The sequence below is a fragment of the Rhineura floridana genome, chromosome 3 (assembly GCF_030035675.1).
Source record: "Rhineura floridana isolate rRhiFlo1 chromosome 3, rRhiFlo1.hap2, whole genome shotgun sequence".
Classification (NCBI taxonomy): domain Eukaryota; kingdom Metazoa; phylum Chordata; class Lepidosauria; order Squamata; family Rhineuridae; genus Rhineura; species Rhineura floridana.
In genome coordinates this window covers 149640286-149665569 of record NC_084482.1, presented here as the reverse complement: position 1 = coordinate 149665569, position 25284 = coordinate 149640286, and the positions used below count along the sequence as shown (strand labels likewise).

Genomic DNA, 25284 nt, shown 5'->3' with positions numbered 1-25284 from the left:
TTCTCACAAATGTAAAAGATACTGTTGGGGTTCTCTAAATGGGAACATACCCCGTGTATGCTGTGGATATGTATAATCCAAAGTTTATTACTACCGAATCTATGGTCTTAACAAAGGGCAAAAGAAGTTCCAAGAAATAGATAAGAACTCTACAGTTTGGGGTTCTTCAATAAAACTTCTGTGAATGCACAGGGTCATTTAGGTCTGCACCCGAAGAGTTCAAAACCTGACAGACCAAGCCCATTCAAAGCCGAATGTTCTGTGCGCACAAGGCACTTCCACCTCAACAGGAGGCCACCCATCGCTTGGGTACAATTCACTTTTCTAGTTCTCATCTGCCCCATGTCATTTTGCCTGCTACAGTCTGAACTGCACCCACTAACACCACACAAGACAGGCAAGGCAACTTTACTTTCGATTCTGTAAAACAGATGAATTAGGTGCCAAGAGGCAAAATGTTTGCTGCCTAGAAACTGCCATGCATCCGTCTACAATGTTCCCATAGGGGTACAAGATTAATGCATCCAGAATATTTGGCCTTCTTTTGTTCAATTTCTGTAGAACACTAATAAATCTGAAGGGGCAGGGACTGGCTACAGAAAGGAGACTTTGAAATTCAGATTTTTCAGTTAAGCTACTTGGGCAGGGGCCAACACAGCGTAACACGTTAACTCCCTGTGACTAAGGTGTGTACCATGCAGCAGTTCTGGAACTTAATCCCTTGGATAAGAGTTGGGGAGTGAAAGTTACATTTTCACAGGGCCTGAAGGAGTTTAATGTTTGATAAGTAGTATCTGTCACTGCTGTGTTTACAGACTGACAGAGCAAAAGAGCTGCCTGCCATGTTTGCTTACTCCACCCCTTATTCACTTTAACCTGCTCCTTCTACTCTACCCCCTTCAGAGCTCAAGTTAGCTTCAAAAATACAGATGTACTTACGGTGCACTGTTCAAACAAGGCAGTATTTCTTAAGAGTACGAGCACCTATCATAATTTTCAATCCCTGACAGAATGCCAGCATTCATCTTCCTGACTTTATCTCCACTTCCTATATTTAAGCTGGGAGCTCATGGGCCAAGTATCTTACACAGTACTTGGAAAGTGGTGGCAGCGGTATTCGGGATTGTGCCGTTTCAGACTGCAAGTGGGTTGTATTTTTGAATGCTCTCCATGTATGCAAGTAAGCCCCCGCATGCAATAGGCTAGTACCATCTGTGTGTTAGGTCCAGTGTTGCCCTCTCCCAAGTATGTTACTTTGAGGCAATGCCACCAACTTGGATGGCTTTAAAAGAGGATTAAACAAGTTCATGGAGAATAAGGCTAGCAATGGCTACTAGCTATGATGGCTGTGTTCTACCGCCATGGTTGGAGGCACTCTGCCTCTTAATATCAGTTGCCGGGAATCCTAAGCAGGGAGTGTACTATTGCACTCAGGTCCTGCTTGTGGAGTTGCTATGGGCACCTGCTTGGCCCCTGTGAGAACAGGATGCTGGCCTAGATGGGCCTTTGGTATGATCCAACAGGGCTGTTCTTGTGACACCTAGGGAAAGGTTAGTTTAAGGAAGCATTTACAAACAAGGCTGGACCTGAACTGGTACAAGCCACAATTCTATCTTTCTTTTAAAAGAATGTGTATAATGGCTTAGCTACCATTTAGTATATCTTGGATCCGGTCAGCGTAGGAAAAGGTTAGTACTTTCTGAAGAATAAGCAAGCCAGGAACAGTTAACTGGCCTCCAGAGAACACATTCAGCAACAGTCAGCCATATCTTGAAGATCACCCATCAAACACACTCCACATTTGCGAGCTTGTTGCAAGCTGCTGGAGCCTAGTACACAGCACCACTGTTTTTAGAAGTCATAAAGTCAATTTCCATCTACACGAGCCAGCGTCACAAGCAGCATGCCAAAGAGAAAGCTGGCATCAAGATTTCTGCTACCAAGATCCAATTAAAACAAAAGCGTAGAGAATCCAACTATTCCAAAACTAAAAGACATCTCAAAGTTGCTGGGATGGACAAGGTAGAAAAAGGATTATCTCAACAGGAAAACAAACAAGGTTTAAGTGGGAGACTACCTGTGGCAACAGACAGATGCCAACCTCCACCAGTACTGAAACTGAGGAGACGCTGAGAGGGAAAGGAGAAGGAGCATTCAAATTAGCAAGAGAGATTTCTTGCCTGGACTAACCCAATATGGGCTATTTGGGTGAGTCTGCCAGGAAAAAGATGCCAACCTCCACCAGTACAGAAACCAGTGGCAGCTCTAAAGATTAAAGGAGTTATGCAAGGATGTTTGGAATCTAATCTAAAATGACCTGCTTTTTTTAAATTTTGCTTTTCTGCTTGCTTGAAGGAGATGTCTGAGGATCAACAGAAGCACACAGCGATCAGCAATTATATTTAAATTCCCAGGAGTGAAATGAAAGCTGTGGCTAGCATCAGAGTTTTGAATATAAAACAATGTCTCAGCCAAACCAAACCAGAGAGGTGATTGCTGCTGCTGGCCTCCTCCCTCAGTCTTGCTGCAGCTCTGCTACCTGGGGCTACACCATAGCTTGGCTTAGCGTGTTGTCTGACTCCAAACCCATGGTTTGTCTCACCCCAGACAAACCACGATCCTTTGTTTGGACAACACACTAAACCAAACCTAAGGTAGGTCAGCAGCAGTGGGACCAGGGGAAGATCATAACAGCCTTAATCTCCTCTGGGAAGCCATGTGTTTTGGACTGGTTTTGGCTTAACATTTTTTTAGCAAATTTCTTTTGCTTAAGTCAGATGATTTGCATACGCCAGTAGTTTGTTCTCCACAATGTCCTCAACAAAGAAAGTGACAACGTATTATAGAAGTGGGTTTTTGTTTTGTTGCAATAGCAGCCATTAAAAATTACTGACTATCTGTTGCTGCAGGTTAAGGGGGCGAGAGAGAAATCACATTGACACCCTTTATGAGAGAGCCTACCTGCTGCACTGGAGTGTATCTTACAGTGTGGGAATAATCATAGTTGTCAATTATGTCTAAATCTTTAACAGCATCTCCCGCCATTGGTCCGCTGAACTGAACATCCAGAGGGGCTTTCCCGGCACCTTTTGTGAACACAGTGAAGTGTGTTGGCTTCCCATTTTCTACACCTAAGCAGGAGAAGAAGTAGAATTTATCATCACCCCCCTTAACACATGTGCAGAAAGAAGGTGTGCCACACTTTTCTCTTTTCTTTTAAGGACAGAATTCTGAAGCCAGGCTAGTACCAAACTAAAATCTTCATGACTCAATCTTACTTTTCTAGTATGAATGGACTAATCTATCCTAGATGCAGAACTGTATAGTTAAGAAATACAGCATACTGTCAGTCGACACAACTGGACTTTCCTTTTTTTGCCTCTCCCTGTAACCCCCTAAGCCAGCACAGCACATTTGGGGAGAATGCAGAAAGCTGCAAGAAGTCCCTTTTGCACACGTGGAACTCCTTTGCACAAGAGGGACGTCATTGGACATCAGCCTACTTTATTATGGACATAACAGAGACAAGCAAATAGCTGACAAGTCAGCCCCACACCCACCAAGTTGGAAAATATCTCACCCGTTTTACTTAGTCCAGGCCCTTCAGCCTTCACCTTGCTTGCATCATGTGATGGTTCTACTTTCACTCTGAAAGGGCTGGTAGGAATTTCCTTCAAGACAAAATAAAAGCTTTGTTGAAATGCAAGTTGTAGTCTTCTTTTCTGGCAAGACTGACATGCAAAAGAACTAGCTCATAAGACACTCAGGACATCTCTTTCCAAAAATGTATCTGCTCTCCAAGTGTAAACAGAGACACCTTAAATAATCCATTTTTTTGTGTGTACTCAGAAGCCCAAATATTAATCTAATCTTCTACCACAGCACTCCATTTCCCTCACAAGCTCAGATAGCAAATGTTTCTTGTGTTTAGACCTATCTTGCCCTAAAAGGTATACTTTTATGGAACACTTCAAGTGACCATTTAAGCAAATGCCACAGTGTTGCCATTACCCCATACAACCCCTGGTGCAGAGTGGAACTGATGCTTTGTTAGTACCATTTTCTGCCATCACTGTTTGAGGAGCATTCCTTTTTCTTGGTTTGTGACTTTTAGCAGTGCTTAACTTCTATTTAAACTGAAGCTAAATACAAAGCTTCCAAAAAATCTTGCTTGGAATCAGTTCTTGGCTACAAGAACAGAGAACACTGAGTAAATTATCTTTTGTTATATCTATGTATTAAACAAGTTTCCTTTCTGAAGTGAAAGCACCTACATTTCATTTTACTGTTCAAATGCTAGTGACAATTTCAAGTTCAGAAACAACTTTTGAACACGAAATGAAGAAGCCAATATTTAAGTGGCTTTTGTCTGCTACAACCATGCAGATCATATATTTTTCTAATTGTTTTTCTTTGTCATAAGCCACCCTGAGCACACTGAGTGTAACCCACTGTGAGATGTGGAACATCTCAAAAAAATGAATAAATCACACAATATGCTATTCAAACAGAACCTTTAGTCAGCCAGAGAGCAATACATACTATATCCCTTACCCCTTCATCTCTCTCCCCTTTAATAATAATACTAACTACACACCTCTCCAGCAAACAGCACTTTGATAGTGTAGCGCCCAGCTGCAGGGGGAGTGTATTTAACTGTGAATGTATCATTAGCATTGTGTATGATGCCAAATTCTATGTCTTGTTCTTCTTCACTTACTACATGAGCATCACATTTAATGCCCACACTCACATCACCTAGAAAAAAGAATCAATCTGTTAGTAAAATTACATCACAACTACTGCCTTATATCACTACTGAGGCTTAACACATTTATGTTGAGGTAATAGCTTTGTCGCTGATTCACAGGGTTGCCGTAAGTCGTAATTGACACTGTCACCCACTTCCATGAGCACATGTTTTTCTAGAACAGTTCCACTGGAATAGAGAGCATTACCCTTTAACAGTAAACAAGTGCTTAAATACTTCTAGTGGGTCTTCTGGGAAGTTAACATTGTTACAGTGACTCTGGTTTTACCTTCTCCTGCCTCTGTGCAGTCTACTGTGAAGTGAGTAGGTTCACTGGCTTTGAGGCCAGTTCTTTCCACCCCAGGTCCAATAACTTTCACCTTCTGGGGATGACTGCCTTGTCCAATCTGGACCTAGGGGGGCACATTTGAAAAAATTAATTACTTTTAGGATGAGCCACTTTGATTACATAGTCCTTTATTACAACATTTGTATGTCGCTCAATAAAAACGTTTTATTGGAGGCTTACAATAAGTGCAAGACAATTTACTGAGACAAGATAAAAACGTGCAGACATAAATACAACAGAGCAAAACTTGTGGCAACCCCAAAGTTAAACAAATTGAAGAACTGAGAAGACAGACCGTACAGTTATTTCTAAGCCTTTATTAGTTAGCTTTCTACTACTCCCAAACACATTTCACATCCTTAATAACACAATTAAACTTTTGCTTAGAGCACCAGTGGCAAACATCTGGCCTGCGGGCCAAATTAGGCACACCAGGCCTTTCCATTTGTTCCTAAACACCATTTTGGTCAGGCCTCACCAATCTGTCCTGCACTCAGCATCATGTATGATGTGTGGGCAAGTAATAGAGCCAAAATGAGGTCCATCAGAGACACCTGTAAATCCCCATGCACAGCGCTTGGCAAGCCCTGACAATCAGTTGATTGTTGAGGCTTGAAAAGTGGGGTGCCTTTGCCTGCAGAGTTTGATTTCTTTTACAGAAACTAGACACCTGATGTCATTGTGACATCAAGCAGCAGACATGTGGGGAGCTCCACCCACCTGTCAAACTTTAAATGCAAGGTGGTGTGGGAGATAAGGATCCAGTCCATCAGACAGATCCAAGTGCCCCAGCCCTGCCACAGAATACTACTACTACTACTACAACTACATGCCAGTTAACACAAGCAAGGGTTGCATAAGACAAAGTAAGGTATGCTGCAACTGGAGGATAAACACCTACAGCCATATATATATATATATATATATAAATATATATATCGCCCCATAGCCGAAGCTATTTATTTTTATATGTATATATATGTATATCTCGCCCCATAGCCGAAGCTCTCTGGGCGGTTTACAGTAACTAATACTTACCCTGTAAGGACTATTGGGCACATTAGCTCCTCCCCAAGTAACAGCAATTGTGTGCTTGATTGGTTTTGTTGGAGTGAATGAGCAGGCATAGATACCATCTGGCTTGCTTTTCATTTGGATATCAATAGGATTCCCATCTCCATCCTGGAAAGAAAAAGGAACAACATGGACCCCCTTAAGAGGGGCTAGATACGGACTAAGTCAGTTTCAGAATCTCACCTCTGTTACCACAGTTGTCCAATGATGGAGAACCATGTAGGTTTCAACACAAGCTTATCGGTTAACATTTAAGACTTCCATGCAAAACACCAAACTGTGTGTTTGGACTAATTATACCATTTTATCTTCCAATACATTGATAATTTTTGATGTTAAAAGTTTATAGAACATATAAACATTTTGTCAACAAGAATACAACAGTGCCATACTAGGTATGGATGTTGCAGAAGAGTTTCATGTACCACCTCCACCTGCAGTAAGGAGAGTGATGGGAGCTCTTCCTGCTTTCTCTTCACTGCCACCACATAAGAACTATGAAAATTGCTCCACTTATGCTCAATGGGCTACAGTTATCTAGAAGAGGAAGCAGACTTTTATATTATCCACTCCTGCTTAGGAGCAATTCACATACTGCTGATGTGTTGCTGGAACCACTTCTTGGGTAACACATAAAGAATGAAAAGACAAATACTGAAATTCATTCCCATCAAAGAATAAGCCAATCCTATTATCTTATAAGGATTTGGCTCAGTGCATATTCACACTGGTAATATGGCGAGAGTCAAGACCTCTGAAGAGTACCTAATACAGTATCTTGAGTATTTTTGGCCAGGTGACTAAGTGCTTAAGAACAAATCTCCGACTTCCGCACACAAATAAAAGGAGTTTTGAATCCAAGGCTATGGTTCAAATATACTTAGAATTCAAATCTTTGACTTTACTTGGGCATATATCTTCAGAGGAGCATTCCCAGCTTCCTTTGTGTCAACTGTGAAGTCTGCAGGATTGTTCACAACACAGCCAGTCCGCTCCAGCCCTGGACCATAGGCTTTTACCTATGAAAGATTAGCAGACACATGGGAGACCATGTCAGCATACCTTTACAGATTGTTATAATACTCAGACTACAATGCCCAAAATTTGCTCAGGCAAGGTGTCTGGATGTATCTTGCATGTCAGTGCTAAAAAAGTAATTTTCTGCTTGATCTCCTTGGAAACATCTTACAATACAAAGCAGGCAAGCACAAGTGCCTAAACTTGGGGCAGTCCTCCAGGGAAGGAGTTTCTCCTTAGTAGCGAACTAATGTGGAGCAGACATGTATGTGGTGTTGCCACTGGATGAAGGAGTAATGTGAAGGGGAACTTTACATTAATGCTTTCCAACATGTCATGGGTGTCCTTTAAATTGGGGCTAGGTCCTGACCTTGAATGCATCCTAACACATCCTCCAGATCATAGCTTATACAAAAGGTTGACAGATTAATAGCTTTTTCAAGAGGCAGTTCCTCATATTCTTGCCTTGTCAGAGTTGAAGTCTAGAGAAGCTGGCTGGATGAATGCCATATAAGGGCTGTCTTTGATATCTTCATCATCACACATGATGTGAACAGCATATTCACCAGGCTCTTTGGGCCAGTATTTCACATCGCATGAACCATCATTCTGATCATTGCATTCAATTTTTGCTTGAGAAGGGCCTTCAATAGCAAAGCCTAGAAGAAGCAAGCATATGAGCGGTATTGTTAGTGGTGATAAAGTTTATCTGGCAGGACCTGGACCTTGGCTGTCTGTTCAAAGCTAGTTTGTCTATCCAAAGCATTAATACCTGTTAGCAGCAGGTTTTGTTTGAGCAAGCCCTTATGTGAACTCAAACCATCTGTTGCAAAACAAACCAGGGAACTCACTTTATTGTTACTGTGCTTCAGGGCCACGCATTATATTTCTTATCACTTTAGTTAGAAGTCAGTGCAGTGGTGACGAGGGCTACACTACGATCTGTGAGACCAGGGTTTAAATCCCCACACAGCCATGAAGCTTGGTGGATGACTCTGGGCTAGTCATTCTCAGCCTAATCTACCTCACAGGGTTGTTGAGAGGATAAAACGAGGAAGGGAAAAAGCATATTATGCCACCTTAAGCTCCTTAGAGCAAAAGTAGCTTATCAATGGAATAAATAAATCCTTCCCCTAGTATTATAGCACACAGGCTTGCTGAAAGGCAAGGCCAATAATGAAGTTACCAGAGAAATCAAAACCCTACATGCCTGCATGCTGCTCTTACTAACACTGGGCAGAAGGCAAGGTAATTGTTACTGCTAGAAGTGCAATTCAAGCCAATTCCTTTCAGATACACCTGGCTGCTATAAGAGAAGACTTGGAAGCCATATAGGGATGGGACTCCACACCTACTGCAATGTAACATTCAGAGACTTTCTCCATGCAAAACGACTAGGTAGCACATAAATGCAATGCCCATTAACCAAAACGGAGCAAGCCAGCCACGTTCTTACCTAAGGACCCAACTTCTGGACCAATGGATTCTACCACAAAGTCAGCAGATTTACCAACAACACCTTCGTGAAGGCCTGGCCCCCAGGCTCTTACTTTCTGAGGACCAGCTTCAGAACCTACTTGAACTTCAAACGGGCTATGACAGAAACACCAGAAAGCAGGATTAGGAGAAATAATTAGACACCAAACATTGGCTCAGATAGAGCTACAGAGACATAACAAGATACGGCATTGTTCTCCTGCCTTTTCATAAGCACCTCTCGGATTGGATCCAGACCTCAAAAAAAATTCTTCCTGCTCCCATCCTTGTCCAGTTTCACTTATTTTCAATTCCTGTCGCTAGAATCAGCCAGATAGATTGGGAAGGGAGAGGGAAGGATACAATATACATGTGACCCCCAACAAAGGACTGGAAACTACAATGGTCATTACTAGCCCTCACTATGCTGCAAACTATTACAGCTCCCGCCCAAATCCATAGCAGAACAGAACCTACTGAAAAAAACTTAATATGGAATCACCCTTGTCCAGATTAAAGTCCCAAGGGGGGGAAAAAGCTATGGATAGATGAAGATGAGAGGCCAGGCTCTACATGTTTTGTCTTTTGAGGGGGGAAAAACATAGGGACCAAAGACAAAGTACTGCAGGTATCATTAAGGCTACCTATTGTATTCAATTTTCATTTTAAGAAAGGTATTTTAATTTTGCTCCTACCAGGTAGTAATCTAATGCCTAGAAATACAGCTGAAGGTTTGCAGCATAATAGAATTTGTTGGCCTTTTTAAATACCCCAAGACTTTGTTTATTTTGCTGCAACAGGACTAATATGGCCATTCCTCCAGAAACTGAAATATACAACTGTTCATACAGGATAGCACCCTTGTTCTAGATACAACCATCAATTAGTTTTGTTCTTAGCAGCTATGGCAACTTATGCAGCTCCAACATATTTTACCAGAAACACACATACATTGCTTAAAAGAAATTCTGAGCTGGATGTTCTAACTCACCTTTTTGGGATGTTGTGGCCTCCCCATGAGATTGTCACAATATATTTTCCTGGGGTTACTGGATAGTATTCAAATGAATGCACGCCATCTACAAATTCCTTTTGTTTCACAAGTTCCTCCAAACCTTCTGTAGAAATACCATCAATCTACCATTAGCCTTTAATAGTTGCAGCCTCAATTATCTAGTTCCAGGCAAAATTGTACCTTCTAGTGTTTTAAGAATTGTTAATGATGTCATTTTTTTCTCAACCAGAAATAGTTGTAAGGAGGAGAAACTGCCTCTAGTTGTCATGCAAGAAAGATGGCATAAACATTTCCAGAAGAGATCAATGAGTGAAAGTGTTACGTTACCATCCTTAACTCATTCCCTTATGTTACTCCTTAGTCCGCAGTACTATGCATGTTGTATATTAAAACAAGGAAAACTTAAACTTCATCAGACCTCATGACCACAAGTATTTGGGGGATGCCTACTTTATTTAATTTTTGTGAGATAGTCTAAATACGCTCCAGTTTGTTGATAGAAGCCCATAGTGTTTAATAGCACAAACTTGGCAATTCTGCCATAGCCAATGCTTATGCACATTTCCAACAGAATCCCTACCGATTTGTACAAGACTGAAAAGGAATGTCATTCATTTTTGCCTTGGGGCCAGAAGGCAAGGAGCCCTGTGCCTATTTCAAGCACTACTTTGATTCAAGAGTATAAAAAGTAGTCTGCCATATGATCAGCAAGCCAGTTGCTAACTTTCTGTCTATTATGGTTCCCACATGGAAGATAAATTTCTTAAGGTGAAGCACAGCAAAATGATCCTGGACGTTTTGTTTTGAGTACTCTAGTTTTTACCTGGCTTTAAGGTGAGTTCTCAGAAATATGTAAAATTCAGTATCCTGAGCTGCTAGATTTCCCTTATTTTTTATCAAGTCAGAGGAAAGGAGAAAAATGATTTTTAAAGCTTGAAATGGTCACATAAGTTACATTAAACAGGGCAGATCCTGTGCACACTATCTCAAGGGCACATCTTTCAAGCAGCTAAAAAGATTGCATACACCCAGCAAGCCAAACATTTAATACAAATTCCCACATCAACTTCTAATATTTATATTTGGAAGAAGCCTTGTAAACCATCATGTTTTGCCACAAGATGTATATAGCCTTGAAAAAGGTTCACCATGACCACATCAAGACATGCTTTGTGGCAACATTACTTCCACCCAGCCAAAAGGGAATCTGAAATTTGGGACAGGCTTTAACTCCTCCCCTTTAAAGTTCAGCTCCAGATAGAAACCAGAAGTTAAACCTTCCTGATCATAAATTAGAACTTGAACTGCTACATGACTAGATCTGTACACCCAAAAGGGCTTTGGACTCAGGGTCTCCAAACAGCCCTTGACCATGGCATACCGCTTCTGAAACACAGTTGAACTCCTCACCTGCATACCCCTTTTGCTTGTTAGTCTGACCGACACAGCCCCTTCTTTTCTTTACATGCGAAGATAAGCATCGATATACATGACCTGACACTAACCTGTCTATAGTTTGGCCCAGAGTTTCTTCTCCTTTTAACATGTTTACTTTACATTCCTCCAGTAATGTGGCCATGAAAGCTAAATGTGATCACAGGACAATATTTTCTCCACACACCCCTTTTTGTCCAAGAGCTTTGCACCAGAGATGCATTTCCTTAAAACTGATGTTAAAGCCTTCCCAGGTTCACTAAAGGCGTTGCACAGCTCAGGTTACTTCTGTGTAAACAGGCAAACAAGGACGTATCACATCCATTTTATACTTCCAGTCATGTTTATCTATTTCTCTTGTGCAATTGGACATGTGAGAGAAAAAAGCAACTCTATTTCACTTCTGGAGTTTCCCCAGGGGATAATGTCAATATACAGATACCAGAATTGCGGCTGATTGATTATCCTTTTAAGCCTTTTGTAAATTCCTCTAGCCCCACCCCAAAGCCCGAGCAATGCTAAGAAGCTGAACACTTACTTGGCCCTTTTATTGCCACATGGATATCTCCACTCCCTGCAGCTTTAGTATCAACCTTGAAGTCTGCGGTTTCTCTGATCCGAACTCCTTTAGGTTGCAGGCCTCTACCGCTGGCACGGCAGGCATTTGGATTGCAGGCTACAAGCGAATTGCAGACAGACATCAATACAGTCTTTGATTCCTAAAGATATTTAGCTTAACCAAGTTAGTCTGGAACGGCTTCTCTCAGCTTGCTTTAAGATGGATGAGATTTAGTTTTATGAAATGCAAAACCTGAATGTCATTCGGCTGCACTTAAAGAGCAAGACTGAGGCTGTCAAGGCACATTATATTAACATAAAACTGGGGATTGCATTTTTTGGTTAAAGTCCTTTATTTTGTACAGACACAAATCTCATTTAAATGAACTAAACGTCTAACAAATTTGTGAACATATGAGATCAGTTTCCGCAATTTTGTTTTTAAAAAGGTTTCAGTTTGAGAATAGCAAAAGGCTTGACAAGAGTAAAAGCAGCAAAGTGTCCTGATTTCTAAGGCTTCAAACTTGAGAGCATATAATGTTTCTCCTGAAACCATGCTTTAGGGTATGCATACAAAGGAAACCCTCCAGCTTGAATCAGATTCTTTCAGAAAGTGTCAAGTTTCAGGGGGGGTAAAGGGGGGGGCAAGAAGTACAGCACAGCATGAGAGAGAATGTGTCCCATACTGACACTGCACCTTGCATTGTTGAGACAGTGTTGCTATTGCTCCTGAATTAGCAAATCCAAACCCCAGACAAGTACCACGCAGATGTGCTTGAAATGAAGATTATCACGGAGGTGGTAAATAAACTAGTATGTATCTTCATAATTTATACTTGAAAACCTAGCTTAAACATGCTTTCCTGAACATCCTTACCATTAGGGAAAGCAAGTCTGTGTGCAGACACCACCAGATGCAGCATGAAAAAGATCACATACAAAATGAAGTTTTATGGGAGATAAGCAGGCTCACAGGTTATCAGTATTTGTCCTGCCATGTAACTGCATGGTGAGGCATGCAAGTTTGGGCTCTGAATAGCTGAACTCTATGCACGGCAACCATTTCCTTGAAGGAGGGACAAGCTATCCTAACCCAAGCATGCAGGCAATTCTCTTCCCCCAACCGATCTGCATTGACTAACTTTACACCAATCTGATGACTCAACAAAACAGGGATAGAACACCAAGTCACAGTTCAGTTTCAAGTCTCTTACAACCAAGTTTGGCAGTTCATGGTTAGCAGTTTGACTTCTTGCAAGACAACCTGAAGTCTGACAAGTTGCTTGCAACATTTTTGTCCAACCCAGCTACTTTTGCTCAGGACTGCAAACCTGCAGATTAGGTGTTCAGAGAAAAAACCCAGCAACACAAGTTCACCCTGCACACCCTCTTACCGACAGAGCTTGCCCAACTATGAAGCCAATAGCAGTGAAGTCCAACATCTCACAAATTGAAAGTAGCTCAGGAGAGGTGAGCAGAGGTCGGAAAGCACAGGAGCAGGCAAGGATGGAATAGAAAGCCAAGTGTCAGTTCAGAAGGGGAAAAAGGAGTTGTGATACAAAATAAGTGAATATAGTTGGTTTTAAAAGATATAGCAAGAAAGCTCAACACTAGAAGCGTCAAAAGGAGCAATGCGATACTTTAGGGTGGCAGACTAATTAAACCCAGTCAGTCAAATGTGAGAAGATACAAATAAATGTCCTTTTCTTGGGTAAGGACTTCCATACAAGAATTTTAATTGCTTTACTTCAAGCTAAGATAATGAATTTGCACATTTAGAGAGGACCACAGAGATTGTACTTAACCATATCACTGGATAATATGCACAGTGAGTAGCTATACATCTGCCATTAACACATACCTTCACCAACAAGAATACCCCAAGGACTTTTTGGAACTTGCTCTCCAGCAAACACCACTCTAACAGTGTGGGAACCGGCTTGAAGAGGTTTATACACGCAGCGATAGACTTGATTCCCTTTGTCTTCTATCATAACTTCCACAATGTTCTTCCCTTGAGGATCTTCAACATTTACACCTATGTCACCAACACCAGCCCCTACAAGATACCAATGAGGATTCAAAATTTAATTTCCACAATTAGGGCAGTCTGCCAGCTTCTCATCATGTCCAGGAGCCATCACTGGGGAGACAGGGTACAAGGAAATGCACACTAACTATGTTGGGGTGTTAGGAAATGGTAAGGCTAGACATGACAGCCATCTTCTTACAAGATTCGATTCTACCCTCAGTAGTACTTTGTTTTGTTGTGCATTTCCAGATTAGTTTTTCCACCAAGAACTACAGAGTATGAAGCTGACCAATAAAAACAGAGGGCAGGAGGACTGCAAGGTTTGCAGCCTGATGAACCAAGTTCCAAAATGTCTGATACTCCCTTGACATTTGGGGCCAGAATTCTCCTTATGCTTATAGCAAGGTCCTGGTTGGTTTCCTGAAAAAGCTCCTAGTCATTTAGGCTTATGTTTACTAGTTTTCCTATCTGAAAGGATTTAAGCAGCTTTAATTTTGCAATATGGTACAACAAGGCTTGCATTCCCAGTTGAGGAAACCCACTTGTTATATTTAAAGAAAGAGGTGACTGCAAATAAAGTTTCTATGCAAAGTTCAACTGCTATAAACTCTAACTGTAGTACTCAAGCAATCAGTCTTAAGTGACGTCTGAAGCAACGTTAGCTAAGGTACAAGGCCTGATGCAATGAAAAGGGGCATATTCTGATCCTGGCATAGCTACCATTATACTGTGTATACTGACTCAAGGCAAGTGATGAAGCTAGTTTCAAAATTAAGTGATTTTGCATAGTAAACACCATCTTTCACATGGCTTTTTTCTGAAATGTGTGTGTGTGTGTGTGTGTGTGTGTGTGTGTGTGTGTGTGTGTGTGTGTGTGTGTGTGTGTGTGTGTGTGTGTGTGTGTGTGTGTGTGTGTGTGTGTGTGTGTGTGTGAGAGAGAGAGAGAGAGAGAGAGAGAGAGAGAGAGAGAGAGAGAGAGAGAGAGAGAGAGAGAGAGGGGGGGGGGGGGGGAGGGACAGGGAGAGAGAGAGAGAGAGAGGGAGGGACAGGGAGAGAGAGAGAGAGACTGACTCTCTTCCACCTGTGCGGAGCACTATTCACTCTATTTACATGTATGGAATGATGGGAAAGTTCTACAGTCATGTGAACCATTAAAAGGGCCACCATGCATGTTAATGTTGCACCCTGTAGCCAAAGCCAAGGACCAGTTTGAGAACTGACTTACAGAAGACTATGCAATACCATCTTTTGCTATGAATTCTCTAGAACAAGAGCGTTTAATCCAAGTCCACGACCATTATGCACCTTGCACTAAAAGCTCATAGTTTGTATAATAGTCACCCTCAAAAAGACAGACACATTGGCAACCTTTAAAAATTCTGTCCTGACTTTCTTGCTAAAGCAATCCAGGGCAGCTACCACTAATGGTAATTAAGCAAAATCCTGTCAAATGTATGTTTGTTTTACTGTTGAAGATTAGTATGTTCAACTCAAGCAGGCTTCTGTATCAGACACCAGGAGAACTGCAGAGCATATGTATTTGCACACTAGGGATGTAATTTTGTAAGGGAGACAAAGTAAAGCTGTCACCATGGAGTAATAAGGCCATTAGTTGCAAATTGAAGCCTGGAGCAACTAATGCATCCTGAGCAACCTTTTCCACCAAATTTAACCTGTAAAGTATCAAATCTTTTCCCCTTCATATATGCTCTATTCAAGGGAGGAGAGACTGTGGCCCTGCAGATGTTGTTGGACTCCCATGCCTATCATTCCTGACCACTGACCATGCTGGCCAGAGATGGAGTTGGACCCTAACAACATCTGAAGGGCCACAGATTCCCTGTACTACATGGACACTATAAGCCACATTGAGGAGAAACATTATGGCCCATACAACGAAGAATTAAGCCTGCTACAGCTGCCAGGCTACAGCTTACCTGCTGTGTAGATGTCAAAATAAGCAGGTTTATTAGCTATATTCCCTGTTACTTCCAAGCCAGGCCCTTTTGCTGTTACTTTGCTGGCATCTCCCTGGGCTTTGTCAACATTTACTTCAAACGGGCTTTTTGAAATGTGCTGCCCAGCAAACAGAACTGTAACCTAGAAGTGTAGTAATAGCATTCAAGTTAGATATGCACCACCACAAGCTGTTAGCCAGATTGCGTTTACCCAGTGGCAGAAACAGACAAATCATGAATTCACAAGTTGAAATTTAATTGCCAATAAAAACATTGTGACTGGAGACATGACTCTAGGCACAAAATTGAATGTAGTGTGCCAACTACCATATCCAGATGACCTACACACTTTTTTTTTATACATAGGAGAAAGACGATCTGTAAGCCTCACAGCAATACATTTAACGTGACTGGACTACGGCCCACATTCTACAGAATACTACTGCAAAGAGACAGGCTTTTTCACTGAGGAGAAATTGCTTCCTAGTAGTCAACTCAAATACACAGCCTCAAGATTTAGTAGCTTGATCACATTCTCTTTGGATCAAATTGGTTGGGAAGCAAACCTTCAGGCTGCATATAGTTCTCACCAAAAGGGAAACGAGGAGAGCATAAGTGGCAACTGAGCTACTCTTAAAGCAAGAACCTGCTACCGGTTTTGCCTCCATCTCATCTTTTGTCTGAACACTTATTAGACCGGCCAATCAGCAGTTGGGGTGGGGATATGTCACACTCAAGTATAGCTACTGCGCTAGGCAAATTTATTTGAGAGATACTATAACAACATTGCCTTGGACAAATGTACTGGTCAGTTAAACTCATGTCAGTCTCCAGAATCATCAGATCTTCTTACCTTGTGAAGTCCTGTAACTTTTGGCACATACTGAACAGCATAGGTTTTGTTCTTATCATTTTCAGGGGTCACCTTCGCCTAAGAAAAAGGGAGGCATTAGACCCTCAAGCAAGCAATTCTGATAATATCAGGCTTGCCTTTCTTGAAGTGCTCCTCCACAACAGAATATGCTTGCCAGACTTCACCTCTTTCAGATCCAACCAGCAGTTACAACACCTCTTCCAAAGATATGACAGAAGTAGAGTCCTATTTGCCATTAGGACAGCATTACACACTATGTCCAAGGATTAGCAGTTTATTTAAACAAAACCAATTTGCCACAATTCTCCACTTCCCAGTTAGGAGAGCCCTATAGATATTACCTTTGCACATGCACACATATACAGAGCTGCTGTAGTGTAACAGCTCCTTCCTACACAATAATAATTCCCTTCTGGAAACTAGAGCGATGCTGGTGTAGGAAAGAGCATGCTGTGGCCTCCTCCCATATAACCTGCAGCTTCCAAAGGGTGCCAGGAGGACACACGCTGCAGCACTAAAACGCACTCAGAAGAGGCTTTTTAGATTATGACACAAACCTCTAGTCTACGGGTGGGGAAACTGTGGCCCTCCATGCTACAGGAGACTGATGGGAGCTGAAGTTCAACAACACCTGGAGGGCCACAGATTGCCCAGCCTTACCTTAGAGTATTTACTCCCCAGGGCTAATTAGGGAGTATCTTAAGAATTTTAGGGACACATCACTGTAATGTCACATTTAACTGAAACAAAGGAAGTTTCATACTATTTGTCTATAAAGCCCAGAACTGTCTACCCCAACAGGCAGCAGCTCTGGCAGAAGTCTCCCCCATTCACCTGCTACCTGATTCTTTTAAATGGATAAAACATATTGGTAGTTTTTGTGGTAATTTATTAATAAAGGTATTTCTATACCACCACATCATAAAATATCTGGGTGGTGTATACAACATTAAAACACAACACCACATTAATGATGATATGTATTGTTTTTAAAGTTAAAAACAGCTACAAAGTCCTATTCACATAAGAAGGTCTTCAAGAGATGCCTGAAAGTCAAAAGCAATGGTGCCTGCTGGATCTCTTCTGCAAGAGCGTTCCACAGTAAGGGACCAGCAACACTAAATACCTGACCTCTAGCTAAGTGCAGTTGGGCCTCTATAACATGGAAGACAACTAACAGCTCTCCTCCAGATGATCTCATTGATAAAGTTGAGATATAAGTATCAAACTGGGACTTTATGACTTAAATCATACCCATTGTACTTATTTTTATTGTAACATTTTTTATACCTGCCCTGGGGCGATTTGGTGAACTGCAGGCTTTTAGTACAAATGATAAAACAAGTAAGATGCCAGATTATTAGGACCTTCTATGTGTGCTGTACCACTGAACTATGGTCCATGGCTCATGATTCATGAAACTCACTCAAGCTCAAACACACTCAAAGAATTATATTTCCATAAGGGAGTACTAAGTGGTCAACCAATTCCTTATCCTGGCCAAGACCTCTTGCTATGCAAACCTCTTCTCTGTTTCCTTCTGGATCTTCTACAAAAACCATTACTTCACCCTGGCCAGCACTGATGGTGTCTACAGTAAAGTTGGCAGGTTGCTTCACCATATTTCCATGTGGTTCAATTCCTACAAAAACATAAAAAGCTATGTTTAGCTGGCTGCAAAGATATGAAGAAAGTGTTTGCTTACTAAATTATGATGCAAGGATAGTATTTTCTGGAAATACCCACATCAAATTTCAGCTATCCTTGCTTTTAACGTACCACCAGGACAAAATGATGATGATGAGACCTTGTTTTTCCCCCGCAACCTATTAAGAGAAATACTGCAACAAATACAGGAGGTGCAATTTTCAGCTAAGATGGCTAATTTCTGTTAACATCCATGAAGGACAGGGCTGGTCCCTTTTCAAAGTAATCTCAGCTAGTGGCTAGCAGTACTTGTATGTCAAGGATATGGTTTGCAATATTCCTTGAGTCCTGACTGATGCGGTGATTCAGTTCTCATGCTCCAAGATGGATTTTTCTGCTCTCCCCACAAAGCTCAATTTAGTAAAAGCCTCCAGACTGCCTCTCCCCATCACATTTTTAAGTGTCACTGCCCACAAAAAACTGACCATCAAGGAATGGCATCAAATGTCTTAAATTAAGTGATGCTATTTATTTCTATTTCTTGCTAGCACAACTAGCACCTGTCATTACTGGCAAGGTGTCCTGACAATATATTGATGAGGAATGGACAGATCAATCCATTTCTGGTCTACAACAATTTCGCATGTGTTTATTCATTAAGTCCATTCTATCCCATTTTTCCATTAAACTACAATTTTTAAAATGAATTTACACATTTATCTCAATGTTCGCATTACTAAATGTATTTTACCTTAATACATGTGTTTTGAGCCGAAGACTATACTGAAAAATCTGGAAATGTGCAAAATCCAAAGGATAATTACATTCTGATGTGTGCATTAGTCTGGGATCTGTGAATTAGGTGAGTTTTCTTAAAAAATGCAGACTACACAAAGTTCTCCCCACATCTTGACTTGACATTAACACCCCAGATCCTGGTAGCTTCTTTTTCTAAATAAACAGCTATATTTATATTTCCACGAACACTGCTTGTTTTCCTTCAGTGAAGCTTTCATTCCTCTCCACGTGGAGAGGAATGAAAGCTTCACTGAAGGAAAACAAGCAGTGTTCGTGGAAATATAAAAACAAACATCCTATGCATTTATGGGGCATTTTTGTCCTTGAAATATAAGCTATTAAAACACAGCATGTTCCACAACAAGAGCAAGCCAGCACTTTCATGATCCCCCTATTATTCACAGAACTGAACCCCTCTTCTCCAAAAATGCCTTACAACATGAACTAGTTGCCTCCCTCTGACAGTGATGTTTTCAAGTTTACATCTTAGAAAGGTGTAAAGGAGCATCAACAATGAGACCACTCAGGAATATGGTGCCAGCAAACACTATAGATGTAAGATAGCAGCCTTGCTGAACTGGTTCTCAGAGTGGGAATTCATGTGAAAGGAGGAGTGGCTTTTGGACAATTTCCACATATTTCTGAATCTCAGCACCACAGCAAATGAATACAGTGCAACTTGGAAGTTTGTCTACGAACAGGATTTAAATAAAGCAAGAATCAACTGGTCTTTTAAGCACAATAGTTGTGAATATATCAATTTGTTTAAGTGGCAAGAAAAGCATTTTAGGCCTTACCTCTGCCATACGCTCTTGCCTTCTTTGGATTAAGTTTAGGCTTCAAAGGAGCACCTGGTTTCAGCTTTGCTTTTGGAAACTGTGACAGGTAGGTCATTACAGAGTGCTCATCCACATCAGGATGTATGATTTCTTCTGGAGCGATGACCTGGTACACAAGTACATGTTTTATTAGAATTAGAACATGTGAATTAGAGTTCCCTTAATGCATTCCTAAACATCCAGTTCACTGACCTTTCATAATTCCCTAGGTTTGGAAGTGAATTTAATCAATAGCACTTTTAGGAGCAAGAAGTCTTTTGAAAGATTACAAAGTGTAGTAACATGACATAGCACCAGTACATTTTATTCATACATTTAACTTAATAGCTAAATGTCATGTACAGAAGAGCTGTTACTGCTAGTCAATAAGTTATGATGCCACCAACTTCCCAACAGCCAATCACTTGAGGAATTTGCACTGAATGTTCTACTAGTTTCCATGAGCATGGCCTAGGGTCTATGTACAATCAGCTTTAGACTTGTCAAGGAAATATTTTAGTAGCCTGAACTCAAATGTACATGAGAGCCATCAAGGCTTTCAGTTAGGAAAGAGGTTGACGGCAGCAAGATAGATTTATTGGATTTTACAGCAGGCACAGTAAGACTTTTGCTTTCATTTACAGAAGCATATAATGGACACACTCAATTTAAGTCCTTCCAATAAAGGCAAACTATAGTAGTGTCACCAGTAGTGGGATCTAGCCCACCCTTTGAAGGAAGGAGGGAATCAACTTTTATTCATGTCCTAATTTTTCAATACTCTAAGAGCTTTTTGACAGCCAGTGTAGTGTAGTGGTTAAGGTGTCGGACTACGACCTGGGAGACCAGGGTTTGAATCCCCACACAGCTATGAAGCTCACTGGGTGACCTTGGGTCAGTCACTGCCTCTCAGCCTCAGAGGAAGGTGATGGTAAACCCCCTCTGAACACCGCTTACCATGAAAACCCTATTCATAGGGTCACCATAAGTCGGAATCGACTTGAAGGTAGTCCATTTCCATTTTTAAGAGCTTTTCAAGGAGTCTCCTCTCATTGAACTTACATATTTTGCAGGGAGTTCCAACAATATTTTTTTAGTTGCTTGAGACACTGACATTCCACATCATGGCAGATATCATTTTTAAGAACTGTTAAGCTTGCAGGATGGAAGTTATCAGATGCTACCAGCCCAGTGACTTCAATTTATATCTCATCACCAGGATATGATGAAGCTGAAATGTTACTCTTTTCCATACCTGAGGGACACCCAGCCAGTCATCTGCCTGCTGCATGGCTTCCCGGGCATTATCAACAGGTTTCTTAGGGTCCCAGGTTTCCCAGTCTGGGCAGAGACCTACAGAAGTTATAATTGTGAAGATTAACACACTCTGGACACCCAGAAGATCAAAACAGACAGACTTTTGCTAATAACTCTTAAGGTCTAACATACAGACATACACGTGAATTGCACCAAGTAGGAAGTGGAGATGATAGACTGGCAGCCAAGGTTTTCAAACTGCAAAATCAGATTATCTGTGAGAAATCCTGTTTGTATTGTTTGGCCTCCACTCCCATTTGTGAGAAAAGAGATTCAGAGCCAACTTGAGATCTAACAGATCATAATTCCCTAATATTCACTGAGCTACTGAGTCTACTGAACCATTCATTGGCCTTTCCAGTGCTCAGTGCTGCCAATTTTGTGAGCTTCCTACAAATAGCTTGCTATTTTACAATATACTGTACATATTCAGCCTAATATGCTTCCAGCACAAGATGACTGATATCTAAGAAGTCCTTCTAAAAGCTGCTTAAACCGAAACTAAATCTGAAATAAAAAACTAAGCATGGCATTGGAATTCTGGAGGCAAAATATTGTATCAAGTTATTATGCAATGCTGAGTTTTCAGAAAATTGTCTTGCCAAAAGTACGAACAAGTCCCAGGCTACGGTCTGAAGGCACATAAGGCCAGCTCCCTGATGAAGCTAAGCATGGTCAGGTCTGGTCAGTGCCTGGATGGGAGACTGCCTGGGAACCATATGTAAGCTGCCTTGGGTTTCAATCATGAAAAGAAAGGTGGGGTAGAAATGTAATAGGGAGGGGGGGGAGAGAGAGAGATACTAAATGAGGAGCCAACATGGTCTTCACACTCCCATCAGCCCCAGACAGCTTGGCCAATGGCAGCTTCAGTCCATCAACATCTATAGGGCACCACATTGGCTACCCCTTGACTACAGCAAGATGGTTAACTTCACCAACAGTCTTTTCATTCTCTTGGGAGTTGGCTGCAACAAAGCTAGCAGCTGCTAAACTTGACAAAAACACTATTAGCAGTAGAAAGGAGTTGCATTTTCTTCTAGATTTTTAATGGAAAAAACTGGGAAAAGGCTTTTAGAATGCACAAAATACTTACTAAAGCTGAAAACTGTTGCTCAACAACTGTAATTGGACATTTAGGAATCCTTAATTTATTGTACCAAGATCTTTTAAGATGCACTGCCACCTGTAGCCCAAGTCTAAAAGTTGTGAATTATCTCAGTGTGAATCCTTCATTAAGGGTTTCTGATCTTTAGTCAGACATTTACAGCTTGTTTTCATAGCTGTAATTTGTAGTCCCGTACAAGACTTCTCAAAGCAAAGGAATCTTATTTACATTAAGGTTGTTAAGATAAGTTAACTGGCATAGGGAGAGAAAAGGGAAAGGTCACAGGAGGCTTACCTGGAGCACAGCTATCAACGAGAGCACCCAGTGCTTTGCCATCTTGCCAGTTTTGGCTGAAGTTTGTTATTGGCAAATATGGTATTTTATTCTGAATCCATCCCAAGAGTCTCTGTTTAGGAGTCTGTTTCTTGGCATCATCATCTCCTTCATCTTCCCACACTGGCATAGAGATTGAATAATGGAGGATAAGGGTCCATACTAACCCTAGGATTAGCTTCAAGTTCCCATCAACAATAGCCTTACTATCTGAAAAGGGAAAAACACAGAATTACTACTCAAACCACCATTAAGTACCAAGTCAAGCTGACAGAGAACACTGCAGGAGCAAATGAACTTAGAGGCATTTGCTTTGAGCCACCAATCTAGCCACTCTTGAGCCATATGAATAAGACTGGCAGACATATTCATTCTTTTTATCAACCTAGATTGAGATTGTATGACACAACAGCATTTAGCCCATACACTTGATTCATGGTTGAAGTAGCTTCCTCCAGGATTCTACTTAAGTCATCAGTACAACTGTCTACAGTCAGCAGCCAGAACATATCATGAACTTGAGAACTAGGGACAACCAGCCTATTGTCCTCAATCCAAATCCTTGCCCTAGAGGACAGCATAAATGATATTTATATTTATTTATTACATTTATATATTGCCCCATAGTCGAAGCTCTCTGGGCGGTTTACAGCAATTAATTTATATAGCTTTGTTATGTAGATACTGTAGTGATAAGTGGCAGTAATCCAATCCTACTAATTGGCAGATATTCAAGAGGGCAAACAATTCTTTGCTCTGGTTTCTCAAGAATTAATGAACCATTATTTTACTTTTTTACCCAGCTTCTTAGAAAATCCAGGTTATTGCTTTATGCAGTTAAGCAGATTGATAGCAACAAAGGTCAAGTTGAAGCCATGTGTACTTCTATCTACAACTTACTCTTATGGATTCAAAATGGTGAGTAAACACTAGAGGTAGAAGCCACCAATGGTCCATCCATCCCTAAGTTATGTTAATGGTTTAAGACTGTGCATCTTTATTCACAAGAACAGTTCTTATGTGTTTTAAACAGCAGCTCATGCACTGGAGCTACCTCCATGGAACTCTAAAATTCTGTATTACAAGCTAGTCTCTCCAGTGTTTTCCAAGGTTTTTGCAGGATTCAGTTATGCCAAAGTGGTCACCTGTACTGGCCCACAAACGACATTTAAGTTTGACCATGGATTTATTTTATTTCTATGCTATTGAAAGCCCTCTTGTGCTTTTAAAATGACAGTTCTTTAAGAAGCCCAACATCTTAGCAAGAGATTTCTTCAGCCCTTCTTAAAACTATCGCAACTTCCTTAAGCAAACATTTCAAAACACAGAAAGCTGGCTTAGGCACAATCCAACTTGTATTTGCTGGGCTGGATGTGACAGACCCTGGCGGAGCCAGCAGTAGCCTCTTGTTCCAGCTGAGCCATGGCACCACTGGGATCCTGCCAGCTCAGCAGGGGGTGTGCTGGGGACAGCCAGCCTGGCAGAGAAGGCCCGAAAATGGGGCATTCTGGGGGAGCAGCAGAGGAGCCAGGAGGGGTCTTATGCTTTATCCTCCTCACAATCAGAGTGCTCCCGCAGGTCCCAATTCAGGTAATATTGGCCAGCAGAGTAAAATAATTTCAATGGTACTCACCCATAGGGGTATTTGTGGGAGCCAGCATTTGCTTTACTGTTTGTGCATGTTGCTCCTGACTAAGCCGGTGTTCAGTTGGCCTGGCGACACCCAAACAGCAAGTGGATGCCACAGAGCTTTCCAGCAGCTGATCCCCCACCAGCCCCCCATGACTGGGATTGCTGTACCCTACTGAGTCAGACCGTTGGTCTGTCCAGCTCAGTATACTCTAGCTAACAGCAGCTCCCCAGAGTTTCAGATCACGTAAGGCTAGGGAATATTTCCGGGGTTGCCAGCGATTGAACCTAGAACCTTTTGCAGGTAAAAGGTATGCTTTACTACTGAGCTATAATCATTCTATAGGAAAAATACACTACCTGGAGAGTAAGGAAAGATCTATAAAGACAAGATTAAACCAATTTGCATCAGTCATTTAGAATTTACAGAACAAAAGCAGCATTTACACAGCTACATTTCTTCACCGTTGAGTATTTGGGCTATAGCTTATTCACATCTATATGAAAATGTTATTTTTAGTCCAAGTATTTCCCCTCCTTATCACTAAACTGTTAGTAGCAGACTATCCTCTAAGCTAGAAATTCCTTAGTACCTTAGAGTGAAATGTTGACTAACATACTGATGAGTCCTGGGCAAACTAATTAATATGTTCATAAAATGGCATGCTGACAAATTGGATTTGGAAAGATCACGTCAATATGCAACCTCTCTTTTAGTATATATTTGACACTAGGTACCAGAGAGATCTAGAAAAGGAGAATTTAATTAAAATTGAACAATGAATAAGTGATACGGTGGAAAGAAAATTCACAAAGCAGTTCCTAGTGCACCAGAACTCTCGTCAGGAGAAAAAACAAAATTGCACCAAGAGGAATAGTTATGAAAACAAGTTCTTCCTGGGAACTCCTATCCAAATACTTTTAGGACTTGCATCAGGCGCTATTTGCCAGGCCTATTGGGACTAGACCTGGACCCTCACATTTCTCAGACTATGGTAACACACTACTCTGTGATCAGAAAGATTTTACCTACACACCTTCTTCCATTACAAAATTTTATCATAACGTTTCTGGCCACAGGCACGGATCTATTTCATAAG

The 25284-nt window shown here is 41.3% G+C and overlaps 1 protein-coding gene across 4 annotated transcripts in view; it reads right to left on the bottom strand.

Moving 5' to 3' along the window:
- The window catches only part of FLNB (filamin B), a 106588-nt gene that overhangs the window by 47270 nt on the left and 34034 nt on the right, over nt 1-25284 (bottom strand). For all 4 annotated transcript variants that reach the window (XM_061618323.1, XM_061618324.1, XM_061618325.1 and 1 more), the window contains exons 2-18: nt 22517-22765; nt 21056-21153; nt 19780-19927; nt 18061-18179; nt 16517-16594; nt 15643-15805; nt 13535-13732; nt 11654-11791; nt 9658-9784; nt 8647-8783; nt 7656-7849; nt 7079-7192; nt 6138-6281; nt 5040-5163; nt 4598-4758; nt 3581-3671; nt 2962-3131 (exon numbers count right to left, since the gene is read on the bottom strand). In XM_061618323.1, coding sequence (XP_061474307.1) covers nt 2962-3131; nt 3581-3671; nt 4598-4758; nt 5040-5163; nt 6138-6281; nt 7079-7192; nt 7656-7849; nt 8647-8783; nt 9658-9784; nt 11654-11791; nt 13535-13732; nt 15643-15805; nt 16517-16594; nt 18061-18179; nt 19780-19927; nt 21056-21153; nt 22517-22765 — 2453 coding nt within the window. The remainder of the gene's footprint in view (nt 1-2961; nt 3132-3580; nt 3672-4597; nt 4759-5039; nt 5164-6137; nt 6282-7078; nt 7193-7655; nt 7850-8646; nt 8784-9657; nt 9785-11653; nt 11792-13534; nt 13733-15642; nt 15806-16516; nt 16595-18060; nt 18180-19779; nt 19928-21055; nt 21154-22516; nt 22766-25284) is intronic.